Below are 19,255 nucleotides of genomic sequence, written 5' to 3'. Positions count from 1 at the left end.
ATTTCCTGTTAGGGAAGAATGAAGTTATATGAAATTGAATCTCGTAGTTAGGCATTTTGAAATTTCATGTCAACCAACCATCTGTATCTTCTTGTATTTGAATTTTTATTGTTTAATCTGATCTATCTGCAGCGGGACAACTCAGCCAATCAGCACATTTTGCACTACAGCTACCCTATGTAGTCCTTGGTCTAGGACGTAGTGCAAACTTTCTTGATCATCTCTATGTTGGCATTCCTCGTCCTCATGGAGAAAAGGTAATAATCCAGCAGTGATGGTATATAGTTTTGTGTGTCATTATGTGATGATATGTTTCCATTTATTTTGAGTTTAGTATGGATTTCAGATTTGTGCAAGTTTCAAATAATCTTGATGCAAAGTGCTAAAAATTAAATAAAGGAGTATTTAGTGACACCACGGAGTCAGCCAATGAGGTACACTGGTTCAGCCACAGGGTTGAAGGTGGGGCAGAATTTACAGCAAACAGGGTCTATTTAAACAGTTTCTACAAACTATAACAAGCAACTCATGACTGAAACTGCAGCAAAGTCTCCTGATAAAAGCATTATTATTTCTCCAGCAAAATGCAGTGAGTGGAGGATAATTACATCATACAAATTGAGTGCCAATTCAATTCGTGTCACTTAAAGCAGTGCGGTCTCCAGGTGAGATTGACAATAGCCAATCGAACTGGTCAGGATTTGTGATGTCATTATATGCAGCCTTGGGGGGAAAAAAACTTGATTGTGTAGATTCTTAAATAGTTAAATTTTAAAAATTGCTCATACCTCTTTTTAGGTTCTTTTTCACCACGCATCATTCTTGAGTGGGAGAACTGGTTGATGTTGTTTTTCAAACCTCTGCCGATTCCACTCCAACCAGCTTTTTGGAAGCCTGTAAGAATGGTGTGGTTATTTTTATTTCAACTTCACTGCAAGTTACTGCGTTGCAAGGGAAACTGGGCTTAAATATTTTCAATTTTTTTCATCTCTGATCTATAAGAAAATAGTAAATAACGAATTGATGCTTGATTTTTTTTTAGGAATATTTAACATATACATTTTGTTAGCAACTTCCCATTCCACTCCTCCTAAAGTAATCCACCCTTTGTCCATGTCTTACAGAGTAAATGTAATTGTTCTGATACTCCAGATTCTTAGGGACATTGGATGCATGCAATGGTGGCTTTGCTTGTTTATTTTAATGAATATTATAAAGCTGTCTCGAAATCTTCTGCGTGTAAGGCGTGCTGTGTAAATACATGTTGTGCTGTTAAATAATCTCTTAGTTTGAAGGTACAACTGCATTTTGAGGTGAATTTTTTCCTGCTAATTATTTTCTATTTCTTTTCTCTGATAGTCTATAAGAAAACAAGAATGGACAGCTATCATTCCAAATTCTCAACTTATAGTAATTCCATATCCTCATAACTCACCAAAAAGGTAAAGTTTGCAAACTTATTTTATATTCCTGAAATGTTGAAACCTTAGTCAGTCTATTCTTGAAATACAGTTAACACAAGTGTCTTTAAAAATGCCGTCATCTTGTGTTGACAGAAGCCCAGAAAGTCAGACCACTCCTCCTAATATCTGTAAATGTGACTTTAGAATCAGACCATTCCTCCTAATATCTGTATATGTTACTTTAGAATCACTGTGCGATTATTCATTTGTAAATAATGTAAACCAGTAGTAACAAATATAAGGAATATTTCAAAGAATACTTTAGTTTTCTAACAGTAAGTGACTTACTATCTGACATGGTAATTTCTACGTTAGCAGCTACCGTTGTCTAATTTAGCAGTCATTGGTTTAGAGTGTGGACCTTTCTGAACATTGCACAGTGTTTTTGTCTTAGGTTTATGCACAACAGGCCATATTATTTTAAAAGTTTCCCAAGAGTGCACATTTTAGTCACTGTATCATATTGGATGGGAAATAATGTCAGGTGAACTTGCGACATTTGTATTAATTAGGGTACATTGAGAATAAATCACAAAAATAAGATGCTGTATTCTGATTTAAAATATTATAATTTATATGCTTATCTTGAACCACATTTTGCTCAAGCAGGGTATGAGTAACAGTGACGCTATCAGCACTCATTGTTTTTGAGGATTCATTTTTTTTATTCAATGGGCATCGCTGGCAAGGCCAGCATTTATTGACCATCCCTAATTGCCCTTGAGAAGGTGGTGGTGAGCCATCTTCTTGAACTGCTGCAATCCTTTTTGTGTAGGTATGCTCTGCTGTTAGTGACAACAACTTCTAACGTCTGGAATTGTGTAGTTAAATGTGGAAATCAGGAAGTCGCTGTCCAAGTTGCTGCTCCAGAAGCTGCAATGTATTTGTACCTCACGGAGACTCCGCATTTAAAATACATGAACAGCATCATGTTGCAGTATTTACCCATTAGATAGTCACTGAGTACAGTAGAAAATGTTAGGGCATATTCATTCAAGTTTGAGTGAATGCTTAATGTCATGGTAAGTTTTAATTACTGCTAAAGAATCTCTGCGGCACTGAAAAATTACTTTTATAAGTAAGGAGTGTCATTCCAAAAGATTTTACTTAATGTTGGAGATTTTAAAAAGATTAATTTTTTTCTACTTTTTCTTTCTGAATCTTTTATCTTTCTCAATGCTATCTTTTCCTCTCTTTATTTCGCTTTTTGTACAATGAATTAAATATTCCAACTTACACTTCCTGGTTTGGACTCTTTGGCCAGAATTTTACGTTGGGCGGGAGGTCCCGCCCACCAGTCGAAAAGTTGGCGGTGAGATAGCCGCCGCCGGGCCTGGGGAGCCAGGCTGAGATTTTTCGCTCCCCAGGCCCTTAATTGGTCTTGGGCGGGACTTCCACCTCCTTGATGCAGGATGTCCCTTATAATGGAGCTGCCGGCCAATCAGTGGCCAGCAGCTCTTATTCCCAGCAGCCCCACCAGGAGCGATGGCCACTGCTGGGACTGCACCCAGCCATCAGAGGCAATAGGAAGGACAAGGGGGGTTGCGGTTAGGTGTGGGGGGGTAGTGTTGGGCGATTAGGGCTTTGGGGGGGGGGCCCCTCCGTGGGGCACACGGTGCCCTATCAGGAGGACCTCCCCCCCCCCACCCCCATCGCCCTCCTCCCCAGCCACAAGAAAGCCGCCAGGTTTTACCTGGTGAGGTTCTTGAGGCCTTTTCTGTCCAGTCACCGAGAGTAAGATACCCGCAGCGGGGGGAGGAGGCCCTTACATGCCAGCTAATTGGCCACTTAAGGGCCTGGGACGGGCTTTTTCACGCCACGCTGCGTAAAATTGCAGCGAGGGAGCGAAGGGCTCAGGAATGCCCCACCCCGCCTCCCATTCAATTTTATGCCCCCGCCACCAGTCCGCTCATTTGGGGGCTGTAAAATTCCAGCCTTTGTGCCTCAATAACGTTGCTTGCACTGTTCACGCAGGTCACAGATTCTCTATAGAGGGTGCTGCACAGTTTCAGTTCTCTAATTGCCACAAATGACAGTGTAAAGCCCACAGAAAGTTTGAGTGCAATGTACAGCGAGTGTCGCTCTTCCCCACTGACTGCAAAATCTGGGCTATTATGTTGCTACTTGAAGAATATATATCGAAAGCTAATATCAGAGCTTCACAGTCTTTGCAGGATCTGTGAATGCTGACTAAGTAGCAGTAAAATAGCAATGGGAATCATCAGATGTGAAATGAAAGAGAAAAAACACAAGAAACAAAATAAATATGCAAATAAGAAAGTGGAACAACGCATGAATATGGTAACGAACAGACATGGCAAACCAGTAATGAATAAACCACTAAGAAAATGAAAGTTTGGGTGTCTAAAATATATATTGTTCTGCACCCTATTCCCTTTAAAGTATGGTACCCAAAACCTGGACTCTAATTCTAGCTGCGGCATAACCAATAATTTGTATGGGTTTAATGTGACCTCTTTGCTTTTATACAGTACATTTCTACTGATAAAGCCTTGGGTTCTGTGTGGCTTTTTAAACATTCTCATCAACTTGTCCTCCCACTTTTAAAGAACTGTATATTTTTACCACTAAATCCTTTTTTAATGTTTTATCATTTAGTGTATATTCCTTCTTATTCTTCCTCCAATTACATTTTTCTGCATTAACTTTCTTCGGACATCTGTCTTTCCAATCAACAGACCAGTTTATGTCCCCCTGAAGTCACTTACGGTTGTCCACCCTCCCTCCAAATTGTAGAAGCTGTGTAGCATAATGAGACCAGGGCAAAATAACACAACACTTTGAAACTCAGTGAGTAAATACACTACATGTTGTGAGGATGAGATATACAGATCAGGCAACTTCCAGGTTCAGTCTCTGGTCTGTGCTTAGTTAAGTGATCGCAAAGGGCAGTGATGGAAGCTCTACGTTTGGTATCATTGTTCCAAAATTAGAGAGGATAATATCATTATCATTTTGCTGATCACAATCCAGTGACTCATCCTGAAAGGTGCACGCAAGGTTGTAATAGTCTTCCATGGTCCAGCGAATAGGAACTGGGATGATCTGTTAACACATGAAGCCTAGCCATCTAGGAAAGGTAGTGAATCATTATCAGCACCCATGGTATCTTACTTCCTCATCAGTCAATACCTTTCGGGGAGATAAAAGAAACAGGGGGTTTGTACCTTTAGTAATAACTGTTCTTTGCAGTTAATATAGAAAAGTAATGAAGTTATGCTAAACCTTTATAAATTACTGATTAGGTCTCAGCTGGAGTGTGGCACCCTATTCTGGGCACAGAACTTTAGGAAATTTGTCAAGTCCTTGGAAACTGCGCAGAGGAGGTTTACTACAATGCTACAAGGGTTGAGGGACAAAAGTTATGTCAACAACAACTCTTACTTAAATTGCGCCTTTAATGTAATAAAATGCCCCAAGGTGTTTTATAGGAGCATTATAAAGCAAAATTTGACACCGAGCCTCATAAGGCAACGTTAGAGCAGATGGTCAACAGCTTGGTCAAAGAGTTAGATTTTAAGGAACATAATAAAGGAAGTAGAGAGGCAAAGAGGTTTAGGAATTTCAGAGCTTAGGCCTAGGTAGCTAAAGGCAAGGCCACCAATGGTAGACCAATTAAAATCTGGGATGTTCAATAGGGCAGAATTAGAGGAGCACAAAAATCATGAAGGGTTGTGGAGCTGGAGGAGATTACAGAGATAGGAAGGGGCAAAGCCAGGGAGGGATTTGTAAACAAGGATGAGAATTTTTAAATCGAGGCGTTGCTTAACCAGGAGTCAGTATAGGTCAGTAATAAATGAGTGGGACTTGGTGTGAATAAAGATATGGGCAGCAGAGTTTTGGCTGACCTCAAGTTTACAGAGGATAAAATGTGGGAGGCCGACCCAAAGTGCATTGGTAAAGCCAAGTATAGAGGCATGGATGATGGTTTCAGCAGCAGATGAGCTGAGGCAAGGGCGATGTTACGGAAGTGGAAATAGGTGGGCTTAATGTTGGCTTGAATATGTGGTCAGAAGCTCGTCTCGGCATCAGATATGACACCACGGTTGAAAACAGTCTGGTTCAGTTTCCAACAGTTGCCAGGGAGAAGAATGGAGTCAGTTGCTAGGGAACAGAGTTTATAGCAAGGTAATGGCTTTGGTCTTCCCAATATTTAATAGGAAATTTTTACTCATCCCGTACTTTATGTTGAACAAGCAGTCGAATAATCTAGCGACAGTGGAAGAGTCGAGAGAGGTTTTGGATGTCGTCAGCATACATTGAAAATTAACACTGTGTTTCTGATAATGTTGCCGAGTGGCAGCACATAGATGAGAAATAGAAAAGGATACGAGAGGTAATGGTGCAGGAGCGTGAAGAGATGCCATTGCAGGTGATACACTGGCTCCAGTTAGATAGCTAAAAATGGAAACAGGCGAGTGCAGTCCCACTCAGCTGGATGATGTTGGAGGAGGATGGTGTGATTAACCACATCAAAGCTGCAGACAGGTCAAGAAGCATGAGGTGGGATAGTTTACCTTTGTCACAATCACATAGGTTGTAATTTATCACTTTGATGAGAACTGTTTTGGTATTGTAGCAGGGACGGAAATCTGATTGGAGGGATTCAAACATGGAGTTCTGGGGAAAATTGGCATGGATTTTGGAGGCGACAGTACATTCAAGGACTTGGGAGAGAAAGAGAGTCTGGAGATGGGGCAGTAGTTTGCAAGGATGTTGAGGTCAAGGACCTTTTTTGTTGCAAGACTAGAAACACTAGGATTTTTCTCAGAGCAGAGCAGATTAAGAGGAGATTTAATAGAGGTGATCAAAATTATCAAAGTTTTTGCAAGTCGATAGGGAGTAACTATTTCCACTGCAGGAGCATAGGTAACCAGAGGACACAGACTGAAGATAATTGGCAAAAGAACCAGAGGGGAATTCGATTTTTTTTTTTTACACAGCGAGTTATGTTCTGGACTGCATCGCCTGAAAGGGTGGTGGAAGCAGATTCGATAGTAACTTTCAAAAGAGAACTGGATATATACTTGAAAAGGAAAAAAAATTGCAGGGCTATGTAGAAAAAGCAGGTGAATGAGACTAATTGGATAGCTCTTCAAAGAGCTGGCACAGGCACAATGGGCTTAATGGCCTCCTCTACTCTCTTCCATGATTGTAATCTTTTTTTTAATGAGACTCATGACATACAATACATACTACATACAACACATTAAATCTCCTCTCAATCTGCTCTGCTCTGCGAAAAATCCTAGCGTCTCTAGTCTTGCAACAAAAAAAGTTACAAACACACTTACATATAAATTAGGAGCAGGAGTAGGCCATTAGGCCCCTTCGAGCCTGCTCTGCCATTTAATAAGATCGTGGCTGATCTGATTGTGGCCTCAACTCCACTTTCCCGCCTACCCCTGATACCCTTTGACTCCCTTGTTAGTCAAGAATTTATCTACTGTGCCTTAAAAATATTCAATGACCCTTCCTCCATCGCTCTCTGGGGAAGAGAGTTCCAAAGAGACTCAACCCTCAGAGAGAAAAAAAATTCTTCTCATCTCCATCTTAAATGGATGACCCCTTATTTTTAAACTGTGTCACCTAGTTCTAGTCTCTCCCACATGGAGAAACATCCTTTCAGCATCCAATCTGTCACGTCCCCTCATAATCTTATATGTTTCAGTAAGATCACCTCTCATTCTTCTAAACTCCAGTGGATACAGACCCAACTTGTGCAACCTTTTTTCACAAGATAACCCCCCACCACCACCACCCCCATCCCACGTAACTGTCGAGTGAGCCTTCTCTGCATTGCCTCTAACACATTTATATCCTTTCTCAAATAGAGACCAAAACTGTACATAGTACTCCAAATATGGTCTCACCAATACCCTATACAACTGTAGCAAAACATCCCTATTTTTATGTTCCATTTCCCTTGCAATAAATGACAATATTCCATTTGCCTTCCTAATCATTTGCTGTATCTGCATACCAACCTTTTGTGATTCATGTACCTGGACACCCAGATCCCTCTGTACCTCAAAAAAAAGGCAAGTCGATTTAGTACGATAACTGAGCATACATTACGGAAGAAAATATCGGGCAACAATAGATCTAAATTTAAGAACAGTATTGGATATACAAGTTTTTTTTTATTTTCCAAATAGTTTAAAAATAATAATATTGCCTCATTGAAATGCTAACTTCATTAATTTCTTCTCCTTTCTTCTTTTCACAGCTGGAGTGCCAAATTATATTTGACCCCCAGTAATATTGTACTGCTTACAGCCATAGCCTTAATTGGAGTGTGTGTTTTCATTTTGGCTATAATCGGCATTTTACACTGGCAAGAGAAGGTACTTCTTTGAGGTTTCAATTAATGTTTATGTCTAATGCACAGTAATGGGGTTTTATACAACAGATTTATTATTTCAGAAGTATTCAAGCTGTCACATTTACAATGAATCACTAGATTTTTATCATGGTTACATCAATGCACTACAGTTATGTTCATTTACCTTAATTACTGGTGGTGTTTTCAATATTTAACAGTACAGGACTGCTGATAAATTACTATTTTTATTTTGCTATGTAGCAACCTTTCTTGGAACTATGCACAAGGTAAATAGCAAGGTTATCTACTAGAGTGAATTCACTGATGCTATATCAAAAGGAGCATGTTCCGAAGATAGGGTTATAAACTTGTGACCCGCAGTCACTTTGAAGGCCGTTGTCCTAATGTTGTGTACCCTCACCGCTCCATTCCTTTTCTGGACACTGACTCAGGCTGAACCAGACTATTTGAAAATTTGGTGTCCTGTTCAACCCAAAACTGAGTTTCTGACCCTTAACCTCTCCATCTTGAAGACTGCCTACTTCTATCTCTGTAACATTGCCCTTCTCCACTCCTGCCATAACCCATCTACTGCTAAAACCCTCCTTCCTGCCTTTGTCATCTCAGCCTAGCTAATCCCTGTAACCTTTGGAACATGCTGAACCAAATTTCAGTGTTTAACGCCACATGGGCTGGTCAGCTGCAGTTTTTCCCAAGAGAGATGGTCTGCAATGCAGAAGTTTGTAAGGCTGTTTTTTTAGGGTGCCCTTATATCACTTCTACTGACCACCATAATGTATCTATTTTCAGCAATACTCAGTTCCCCTTATTCCACAAACCAAGAATTTCCTGTAAAACACAGGACTAAGTCCCAGATGCCAGTGAGAAAAATAATTATGAATAAGTCCATTTTAAGATGTTTTTGAAATCACAAAATTGGGATGGCATCCACGAAACTATGCCTTCCTGTGTTATATAAAAGATAATCCCCAGCTTGACCTATTCTTGCTTTTGCAGAAGAAACAGAGGGCTGGATTTTACCTTAAGCGGATGGAAATTCCCGCTTCCGCCTAGCCCGGGGATCCGTCCTGCATTTTACGGGTCCCCGGGCTTTAATTGTCCCGAGGCGGGACTTACACCCACTCGAGGGAGGAGGGTCCCGCCTCATTGAGCTGCCGGCCAATCAGCGGGCCGGCAGCTCTTAGTCCCACAGCGCCACTGGGCGAAAGGCCGGCAGCTGTCGCTGGGCGGCCTTTCACGTCCCCAGCACGCCTGCTTGCCATGGGTAAAATACCCTTGGAGGCGGGTGAGGGCCCTTAAGTGGCTGTTGTGGCCAGTGAAGGACCTTGATTGGCCTCGGGTGAGCGGGCCGTTTTCCCTTCCCCCCACCCCCGTCCGATGCTGTAAACTTGACCGGAGGCGGGAGTGGGCCGGGTAGGCCTCCCAGAGCCTTCCGCTCAATTTTACGCCACCCCCACGCCACCATCCGACCCGCTGGGGCGGCGTAAAATTCAGCCCAGAAACTGCAGTAGTATACAGCAACAGCTTGATTAACTATTTACAACAAATTCCTGGAGACAGAGACTGGAAATCAGGATTCTTATGTGGAGCAGTTTCTTCCAAAGAATGAGAGACTCGCAGGGTCGATACTTTTACTTATGTTACTGATTAAACAGCCTTTTCAAACTGCAGCAGTCTGAAATATTTGTACTTAGCAGGAGTAGGTCAGGCAAAATTCCACAGAATTATAGAAATTCCTTTGGATGTTTAAAATGCAAGCAGTAATGTTTGGTTAAAGTCTTGCAAATATCTATTGTAACTTTATAAAGATTTTTCTAAACATAACGATAGATTTATTTGAATAGTATTTGAGTAGAGGCAATTTCAACAATATTATACAATTTTAAGGGAGGTACACAAATCTTTAAAGGATGTCTGGGCATTAAAGAGGATTTAGAAGCGATTTACTTGGATGGTACCAGGGAGAAGCTGGGTTTGTTTTCTTTGGATCAGAGAAGGTTAAGAGCAGATTTGCTACAGGCGTTCAAAATCATAAAGGGTTTTGATAATAGTGGAAACTTTCTTTAAAACAGCGAATTGTTGTGATCTAGAATGGGTGATGGAAGCAGATTAAATAGTAACTTTCAAAAAGGAATTGGATAAATATTTGAAAGGGGAAAAGAAGCTAGACTATGGGGAAAGAGCAGGGTAGTAGGACTAACTGGATAGCTCTACCAACGAGCTGGCACATGGCCTCCTTCACCGATGTATCATTCTATAATTAAAGGTTTTGTGATGATAGCAGTGCAAAATGCATTTAGCTAAGTATTTAGCCAGCCATTGCGCAAAGTATTTGTGTCATAAATATGGACTGTTTGTTTTGCATTTTAGTCATATTTCATTATTCTGGCATAGCCAGAAAAAACATTTCATGCTTTATGCATAGACTTCATAAAAGCATCAACTTTTTGCACAATCTTAATACTAGTATGTTGGTTAATATTGGGAGATGCAAACAACGGAAGCTGGTAGGTCTATTTAAAAAACAAGTTTCCAAAGCTGAACAGAAAATCATTGAGATCAACGGTAAAAGCATCAGAACTTGCATAAGTCCAGAGGGGCAGTGCGTGCCCTTAAGTCAGCCAGAAATCCAAATGACATGTATGCATGTGTAACCATTACTTTCTTGACTTTGAAATGCAACAGAAGCGTCAATAACATAGGACCAAAGATTAGCTCTGTCAATGCTGTAGAGATGGTTCGTGATGGCTATCAGAAATGGTTGCCGATCTAATCCCTGCTTCACTCTACACTTGCCAATCTACAAAGAGCACACAGTAGGACAAATGCCCACCACCTTATACCCCTCAAAAAAAAATGATGATTTCTGGGAATTCTGCAGCACAGGCCTGAAGCAACACTCTGTGACCAAAGTATTCAGATTTTGGGTCAACGCCCCATTAAATGAATGAAACAAGATTGAAGATTGTACGATTAATTAGGCTCCTACAGTTGTAAGAAATTCAAGGAAAAGAAATGTTATTCAGAGAATTTTTTTGTAAAGTTAGCTTTATTCTTAGTTGTAATTTTTTTTTCATTATTCTGCTCACTTGAGTTAGTGGAAACCCATCTACTGTAAATAGGTAATTTTTTTAAAAATATGTTCTAAGGGTGTTGGCAACTCTACCTTTATTGCCCAGCCCTAGTTTCCTGAGAAGGTAATAGGACCACTAGAGTTAACCACATATTATGGCACTGGAGTCACTTATAGGCCAGACTGGGTAGGAACCAGTTGGATTTTTATGGCAGTGGTAGATTTATTAGCAGATTTACTGAATTAAATTCCATAACATGCCATGGTGGGATTTGAACCCATGAACTCTGGGTTACTAGTCCAATACCGTAACCACTAGATTACAGTGCCCTCTATGACTTTTTCATGCATGCTTCTTTGCCTTTGTAAATTAATTTGATATTTCAAATTTGACAGAAGGACTGATGCAGTGATCTACCGCCGTCAAAGTCTAGAATGAGATCTTACAGAGGCATAAGCTATGTTCAGTAGCTAAAAACATCTAACCAATAGAACTTTCTTTTTTAACCTGGGCACATGGCCGAAAGCTTTCCAAGGATCATAAAGGTCTAAAACAAGAAATGCTGGAATCACTCAGCAGGTCTGGCAGCATCTGTGGAAAGAGAAGCAGAGTTAACGTTTCGGGTCAGTGACCCTTCTTCGGAACTGACCCGAAACGTTAACTCTGCTTCTCTTTCCACAGATGCTGCCAGACCTGCTGAGTGATTCCAGCATTTCTTGTTTTTGTTTCAGATTTCCAGCATCCGCAGTATTTTGCTTTTATCATAAAGGTCTAAGTTGGGATTCACCCATTGAGAGTGATCTATCTAAACATTTTCAGCTGGGCAAATGATTGGATTTAAAATTCCTGCATGAGCAAAGTTCAAATTAGCCAACGTTCCTGCTCCTGATCAGAATCTAAAGATACATGTTGGGTTGTGCCCATATGTAAGTATTGACTGAGTACAGAACTAATTGAAAAGCCTGAAGATGGTCACGATCTAGGCACATTGATGACTGGCTACTTAGAAAGAGGTACTGGGAACTACTAGTACCAATGAAACCGTATTTCAGACTTCAGGAGAATTTTGTTTTCCCAAGCATTCAAAATGGTTCATTGCTAGTCTGATGATGTAGTCCGCTTTTCTACACACTGCAGTGACAATAGACTGCCTATTCCCGATAGGAGCAGTGTCCTTCAGAGCATTTAAAGAAAAACATCTCTTCAAAACTTTGAAGGTAGATGAATATTGAAAAACAACTATTGGCCTTGGTTTTTCACTGATTTAACAGTCCATGTTTACAAACAAATTTAACTTAATGACTCTTGTTTATTGGCTTTATTGACGATTTTAGATTTTCTTCTTTTAGTGCATTTATTTAAAAGCAATATTACTGATTTGGAACAGTCAAGAAAATTTTCTGGTTGGTGGAATGTTTGGCCCCAGCACAGCACAAGGAAGTGGGAGCTGCGAGATCGGTCAGTGATCTGTATTGCTACTTCCCCACCCAAATCATGCAGTGCTTAATCTTAGAGTCATAGACTCATACAGCATAGAAACAGGCACTTCGGCCCACCGCGTCCATGCCGACCATAATGCCTATCTATACTAATCCCACCTGCCTGCATTAATTCTATATCCCTCTATGCCTTGCTCACTCAAGTACCTGTCCAGATGCCTCTTAAATGTTGCTGCTGTTCCTGCCTCCACCACCTCCTCTGGAAGATCATTCCAGATACCCACTATTCTTTGTGTGAAAAAGTTACCCCTATGATCCCCTTTAAACCTCCTCCCTCTCACCTTAAATCTATGCCCTCTAGTTTTAGACACCCCTACCATGGGAAACAGACTCTGGCTATCTACCCTATCTATGCCTCTCATAATATTATATACCTCTATCATGTCCCCTCTCAGCCTCCTTAGCTCCAGGGAAAACAGACCCAGCCTATCCAATCTCTCTTTATAACTCAAGACCTCCAAACCAGGCAACATCCTTGTGAATCTTTTCTGCACCCTCTCTAGCTTAATCACATCTTTTCTGTAGTGCGGCGACCAGAACTGCACACAATACTCCAAGTGCGGCCTAACCAACGTTATGTACAACTGTAACATGACATCCCAGCTCTTGTACTCAGTGCCTCGGCCGATGAAGGCAAGCATGCCATATGCCTCCTTCACCACCCTGTCTACCTGTGTTGCCACTTTCAGGGAACTATGTACTTGCACCCCAAGGTGTCTCTGCTCAACAACACTCCCCAGGGCACTGCCATTCACTGTTAATGTCCTGCCCTGGTTTAACTTCCCAAAATGCATCACTTCGCACTTGTCTGCGTTAAATTCCATTTGCCATTCCCTTGCCCATTTTCCCAGTTGATCTATATCCTGCTGTAACCTTAGACAACCTTCTTCACTGTCCACTATACCACCAATTTTGGTGTCATCTGCAACCTTACTAATCATGCCCCCTACATTCACATCCAAGTCATTAATATAAATGACAAGCAACAGAGGGCCCAGCACCGATCCCTGTGGCACATCACTGGTCACCGGCCTCCAATCTGAAAAACAACCCTCTACTACCACCCTCTGTCTCCTATCACCAAGCCAATTTTGTATCCAATTGGCTAACTCACCCTGGATCCCATGTGTTCGAACCTTCCAGACCAGCCTACCATGCAGGAGCTTGTCAAAGACCTTGCTAAAGTCCATGTAGATGACGTCCACCGCCCTGCCCTCATCAATCCTCTTGGTCACCTCCTCAAAAAATTCAATCAAGTTCGTGAGACATGATTTCCCACGCACAAAGCCATGCTGACTATCCCTAATCAGACATTGACTTTCCAAATGCATATAAATCCTGTCTCTCAGAATCCCTTCAATAACTTTCCCACCACTGATGTAAGACTCACCGGCCTGTAGTTCCCTGGCTTATCCCTGCTGCCGTTCTTAAATAAAGGTATAACATTAGTTATCCTCCAGTCTTCCGGTACCTCGCCTGTGGCTAAAGATAATACAAAAATCTCTGCCAAGGCTCCAGAAATCTCCTCCTTTGCTTCCCATAGCATCCTAGGATACACCTGGTCAGGCCCTGGGGATTTATCCACCTTAATGTGCTTCAAAATCTCCAACACTTCCTCCTTTGTAATGTTGATATGCTCCAGGATATCACTGTTCCGTCCCTTGAACTAACTAGCTTTCATGACCTTCTCCACGGTAAGTACAGACGAGCAGTATTCATTTAAGACCTCGTCCATTTCCCGTGGCTTCACAGATAGATTACCACACTGATCCTTAAGGGGACCTACTCTCTCCCTAGCTACCCTTTTACTCTTAATATACTTGTAGAATCTTTTAGGATTCTCCTTTATTTTATCTGCCAGGGAAATCTCATGGCCCCTTTTCGCCATCCTAATTTCCTTCTTAAGTGTACTCCTACATCCCTTGTACTCCTTGAGGGACTTGCTTGATCCCAGCTGCCTATACCTGACATATGCCTCCTTCTTTGTCCTGACCAGACCCTCAATATCCCTCGTCAACCAAGGGTTCCCTAAACTTGCCAGCCTTGCCCTTCAATCTAACAGGAACATACCAGCCCTGAACTCTTCCTATCTCACTTTTAAAAGCCTCTCCCTTACCAGACATCCCTTTACCTGTAAACAGCCTCTCCCATTCAACTTTTGAGAGTTCCTGTCTGATGCCATCGAAATTAGCCTTCCCCCATTTTAGGACTTCAACTTGAGGACCAATCCTATCCTTTTCCATAACTATCTTGAAGCTAATAGAATTATGGTCACTGGTCCCAAAGTGCTCCCCCACTGACACATCAACCACCTGCCCAGCCTCATTTCCTCAGAGGAGGTCGAGTGTAGCCCCTTCTCTAGTAGGGCTATCTACATACTGCTTCAGAAAACTATCCTGGACACACTTAACAAATTCTTCCCCATCTGATCCCTTAGTACTAAGGCAGTCCCAATCAATATTAGGGAAGTTAAAATCACCTACTATTACAGCCCTACAATTCCTACACCTATCTGTGATTTCCCTACATATATGCTCTTCCAATTCCCTCTGACTATTGGGGAGCCTATAGTAAAATCCCATCAAAGTGATCACCCCTTTCTTATTTCTAAGTTCTACCCATATGGCCTCGCTGGACGATCCCCCCCAGGATATCCTCTCTAAGTACTGCCGTGATGTCCTCCCTAATCAATAGTGCAACTCCCCCTCCTCTCTTACCTCCACCTCTGTCACGCAGGAAGCATCGGTACCCCGGAACATTGAGCTGCCAGTCCTGCCCGTCCCTCAACCACGTTTCCGTAATAGCTATAATATCACAATCCCATGTACCGATCCATGCTCTGAGTTCATCTGCCTTACCTGTAAGGCTTCTTGCATTGAAGTAAATGCAGTTTAGCCTACCAGACCTTCCACGCTCCCTGTCCTGCCCCTGCCTGGCCTACCTGCTGGACTTGCTTGCTTTAACCTCTACATTTGCCTCAACTATCTCATCGGAGAGACTACTACTTTGGGTCCCACCCCACTGCCAGATTAGTTTAAACCCTCCCAAGTAGTACTAGCAAACCTCCCTGCAAGGATATTGGTCTCCTTCCAGCCAGCCGATAGTGCTCTTTCATATTCATGAGCTAAGCTTGCACACATGAAATGGGCAATGAAGGAAAGCTTGTTCTGAGCTATTCAGGAAGTGAATTCCTAAAGCTGTATTGCTGGCTTTCACTGCTGCAACCTAAATTCCTAAAATGGATATTTCATTAAATACTGCACTGGGAGTTTTTTGAAGGCAGACAAAAGGGATGGTAAGCATGTTAACTTGCATCAGAGGCCGACTGCCTGTATCCATCCGTACCCTCATCTACAGATCCAGGAATACCTTCAGAGGTTTCACTACAGTGAAGTAGTTTCAGAGTTGTGCCATTTCCTGGAACCTATCCTGTAAACAACATCTACGACAAAGGCAGCACTTCATGCTTCAGGTTCCTTCTAATGTCATGACGAACCACAATCCAAAGATGTATTAAGTAATTCACTGCATTGTTCTTCATTACTTTCCCCATGGAAAACTACAAGCATATTGAGAGAGTACTGCAATTTTTCTGTATCACAGGATTCCCCAAAGATTGGACTGTTTTTGATGGCACCCATATGGCCATCTGGGGCCCTACAAACAATCCCATGTCTTTCGTGACCGCCAAGGGTTCCACTCCATCAATGCCAGTTGGTAGAATGCCCATTTTGCAAGCAAAATTCATGCTGCTTTCATTTTAAGACAATTCTAGGTATCCGCCTGCCTTGACAGAAGACAGACTGGAAGGATGGCTTCTTGGTGACAGAACTTAAGCTCTTCCACACCATCTCATTACAGCATTGTGACAGCAAGGAAAAACAGGTGAATGGAGATATTATGAGGCATATGAAACCACAAGATCAGACCAGGACAAAGCAGCAGTTGATCACCCATCCACCACCAGTGAACCGTGTGTACCATGTACAAATTGTACTGCAGCAACTTGCCAAGACTCCTTTAACAGCACCTGTCAAACCCGCGACCTCTACCACCTAGAAGAATAAGGAAAGCAGACTTATAGGAACGCCACCACTTGCAAGTTCTGCTCCAGGACACATACCATCCTGACTTGGAAATATATCTCAGTTTCTTCACTGTTGCTGGGTCAAAATCCTGGAACACCCTCCCTACCAACACTTGCTTTGTTCAGTGATAATTTTCTTTAATCCACTGACCGGAAACCTGAATTTATATTTTTTAAAGAAATTTAAAAAGGAACAAATAAAATATGACTTTGCTGACAGCTTAAGATGGCCACCTAATTTGCAACACTGTATCCTACATTGCAAGGCCTGTGAGGTAGAATGTATACTCATCCCAGCAAGAACCAAGACCCAGAAAGTTTAAGGGAACTAGCTGTTCTTCTTAGCAAGAAGAAATACACTGCTAACTGCCATGCTTGAATCACTGGGTGACTGTCATATGACAAGCCCCCCATCACCCCCTGCCCCTGCATCTGTGGTTTGAAGTTGGTGTTTCTCTGCAACAAGGAGAAGCATCTGGACTCTGGCACGTGCAGACACAAGTGGGGGTCCCTTCTCTCTCTCTCTCTCTCTCCCCATTCCAGCTTGCAAGCTTCAAACCCTGCCTACTGACTGACCACCTGTGCATACTCCAGCTACAATCAGAAATCCCTTTGGAGGAAATCCACCCACCGAATCAGTCATCTATCTCTTCAAACTAAAAGCCTCGGGACCACCGAATTCAGCTAGAAACCAGTCGAATCACTAAACCCCACCGACTGTATAACCCTTTTTTATGGACTCTAACTCAACCAATCTACCCTTCCCCACTCTGTGACCAATTTGTCTATGTGAACCTCTAGTGTGTGTGAGTGAACGTTGGAGCGTAGTTTATTATTTTACTTAGTTTGGTTTAAGTACAATAAAGTTAACCTCTTTGTTAAACTCAAGAAAACCTGTTCTTGCTATGATCATAACAAGTAAGTAATCAAACACCTACTGAATTGGTCAATACATCCAGTTTTTTTAAAAAAAGAATTAAACCCGTTTTGGTCAAACAAGGAGAGGGAAAAGAGGGAATCCCTTAGACCCCTCCTCACTTGACCGTAACAGTGAATAAACTTGGACTTTTTTTTAAAAGTAAATACTATGTAAAGAAAATGTTGCAAATGTAGGTCTTTGTTATGGCTGATAGAGACTTCACAAAAAAGTCCAAAATTATTCCTCTTTTCATATAATTAGAACATTATTCTTATCCTTTACTGACTACATGATATTTGTTCAAAAACAACTTTTCCACCTGATTAGGTGGAAACTAGGATTTTGAAAAAAGTAATTTGGATCAAAAGCTTCTGTTCATATCCTGCTGCTTGCTAAAGAAATAGGTATCTTTGTTGCTAATGACTTTTTATTTTTATTTCAGAAAGCAGATGACCGGGAGAAGCGTCAGGAAGCGCACAGATTTCATTTTGATGCCATGTGAAATGCAATGGTTTCTGGGACAAATGCTAAGTGTTACATCTAAAATATTACTTCTAGCAAAAGATGGATATTTAATGTTGAATTGTACATAGTCTAACTGCTTCGTGGATTTGTTAAAAAATAATTCTGATTTATGGTTTCTGGGCAGTGATTGCAAGTAGCTCAAGCTGTATATTTTGGGGAATTAAGGATCCTTTAAAAATAAATTATGTATTTCATTGTGTTACTGCATGTGTTTCCAAATATATGTTCTCTGAACATGGTGAATATTCCTGATGTTATTAAAACCACTCATCAGCCTCCAAATGTCTACTTAAAATAAATGGTGTCTATGGAAAAGTATGCTTCGTGTTTCTGGAAGGTCAAAATGAACCATATTGTGATATATTAAACTTGTAATGATTTAAAATAAATATTTTGTTTCACATTCTGCTTTATGTACTACTATATATTCACATTATTTTAGGTGTGATACAGTAGTAAGACTGACATCCAGTTGTGAGACTCAGGGCTGAATTCTTAGGTCTTGCTAGGGGCGGGAGCAGAGGCAGGATGGGGTCCAAAATCCCAGCACCAGCAGCGTGCCAGTTTCCCAGCGCTGGCCATGTTCACCAGGGTCGGGAGAGGGCAGCCTGCGATCTATGATTAAGGCCAATTGAGATGGTTAAGGAGCTCATTAAGAGCTCATGAATGGGGGATGTTGTGATTTTCATGGGGGAGCATGGGCTACAAGTACTATCTGGGCAGACTAGGTGACTAGGCGGGTACGCAGTGGGGAGCCAATAATGGCTGCCCAGGGAATTATCTGGACCCCATAAAAAGGTGAATGCAGAGGGGAACTCGGCTATTGGGAAACAGGTGCCATTGGCACAGCGCAGGGGTGGGAAGAGTGGGCAGGAAGTGGATGGAGATTTTGCCCTCCTGGCATCGTGGGGGAAGGCTGCTAAGGACAATTCTGAGACCACCTGAGTGTAATGAAGCTGGCAGTAGGGTCGTGGCTCTCAGATTTTGAACCCAGTGGCAATGAGCTACGCCCTCAGCAGGCAGGGCAAAGCCCTGGGCATCAGGGTAGGGGAGAGAATAGAGGAGCAGGAAGGACATGGAGGCCACACCCTCAGCATAGGATCTAACGCTGAAGATAGAGCTACCTGGAGATAACAAAGAACCAGTGCCACAGGAGATTGTGATTCTCCAGGCAGATAGTCAAAGCCAACTGTGCCTCATCGCCAAAGACCTCGCAGCTCTGGTCGCCGTACCCTGCCAGTAGCTGTCAAAGTCTCTATAGCCTTGAACTTATTCACTTCTGGCTCCTTGCAAGGACCAGCAGCGGGCCTTGGTGGCATCT

The 19,255-nt window shown here is 42.0% G+C and overlaps 1 protein-coding gene across 1 annotated transcript in view; it reads left to right on the top strand.

The window, feature by feature from the left end:
- itfg1 (integrin alpha FG-GAP repeat containing 1) overlaps nucleotides 1-18,337 on the top strand; it is a 296,337-nt gene extending 278,000 nt beyond the window's left edge. Inside the window, exons 15-18 of the mRNA XM_068049376.1 lie at nucleotides 133-257; nucleotides 1,360-1,442; nucleotides 7,714-7,831; nucleotides 17,852-18,337. Of these exons, the coding sequence (XP_067905477.1) occupies nucleotides 133-257; nucleotides 1,360-1,442; nucleotides 7,714-7,831; nucleotides 17,852-17,911 (386 nt within the window). The 3' untranslated portion in view covers nucleotides 17,912-18,337. The remainder of the gene's footprint in view (nucleotides 1-132; nucleotides 258-1,359; nucleotides 1,443-7,713; nucleotides 7,832-17,851) is intronic.
- The last annotated feature ends 918 nt before the right edge of the window (nucleotides 18,338-19,255 follow it).

Source organism: Heterodontus francisci, chromosome 17 (assembly GCF_036365525.1).
Source record: "Heterodontus francisci isolate sHetFra1 chromosome 17, sHetFra1.hap1, whole genome shotgun sequence".
Classification (NCBI taxonomy): domain Eukaryota; kingdom Metazoa; phylum Chordata; class Chondrichthyes; order Heterodontiformes; family Heterodontidae; genus Heterodontus; species Heterodontus francisci.
This window is presented reverse-complemented; position numbering and strand designations above follow the sequence as displayed.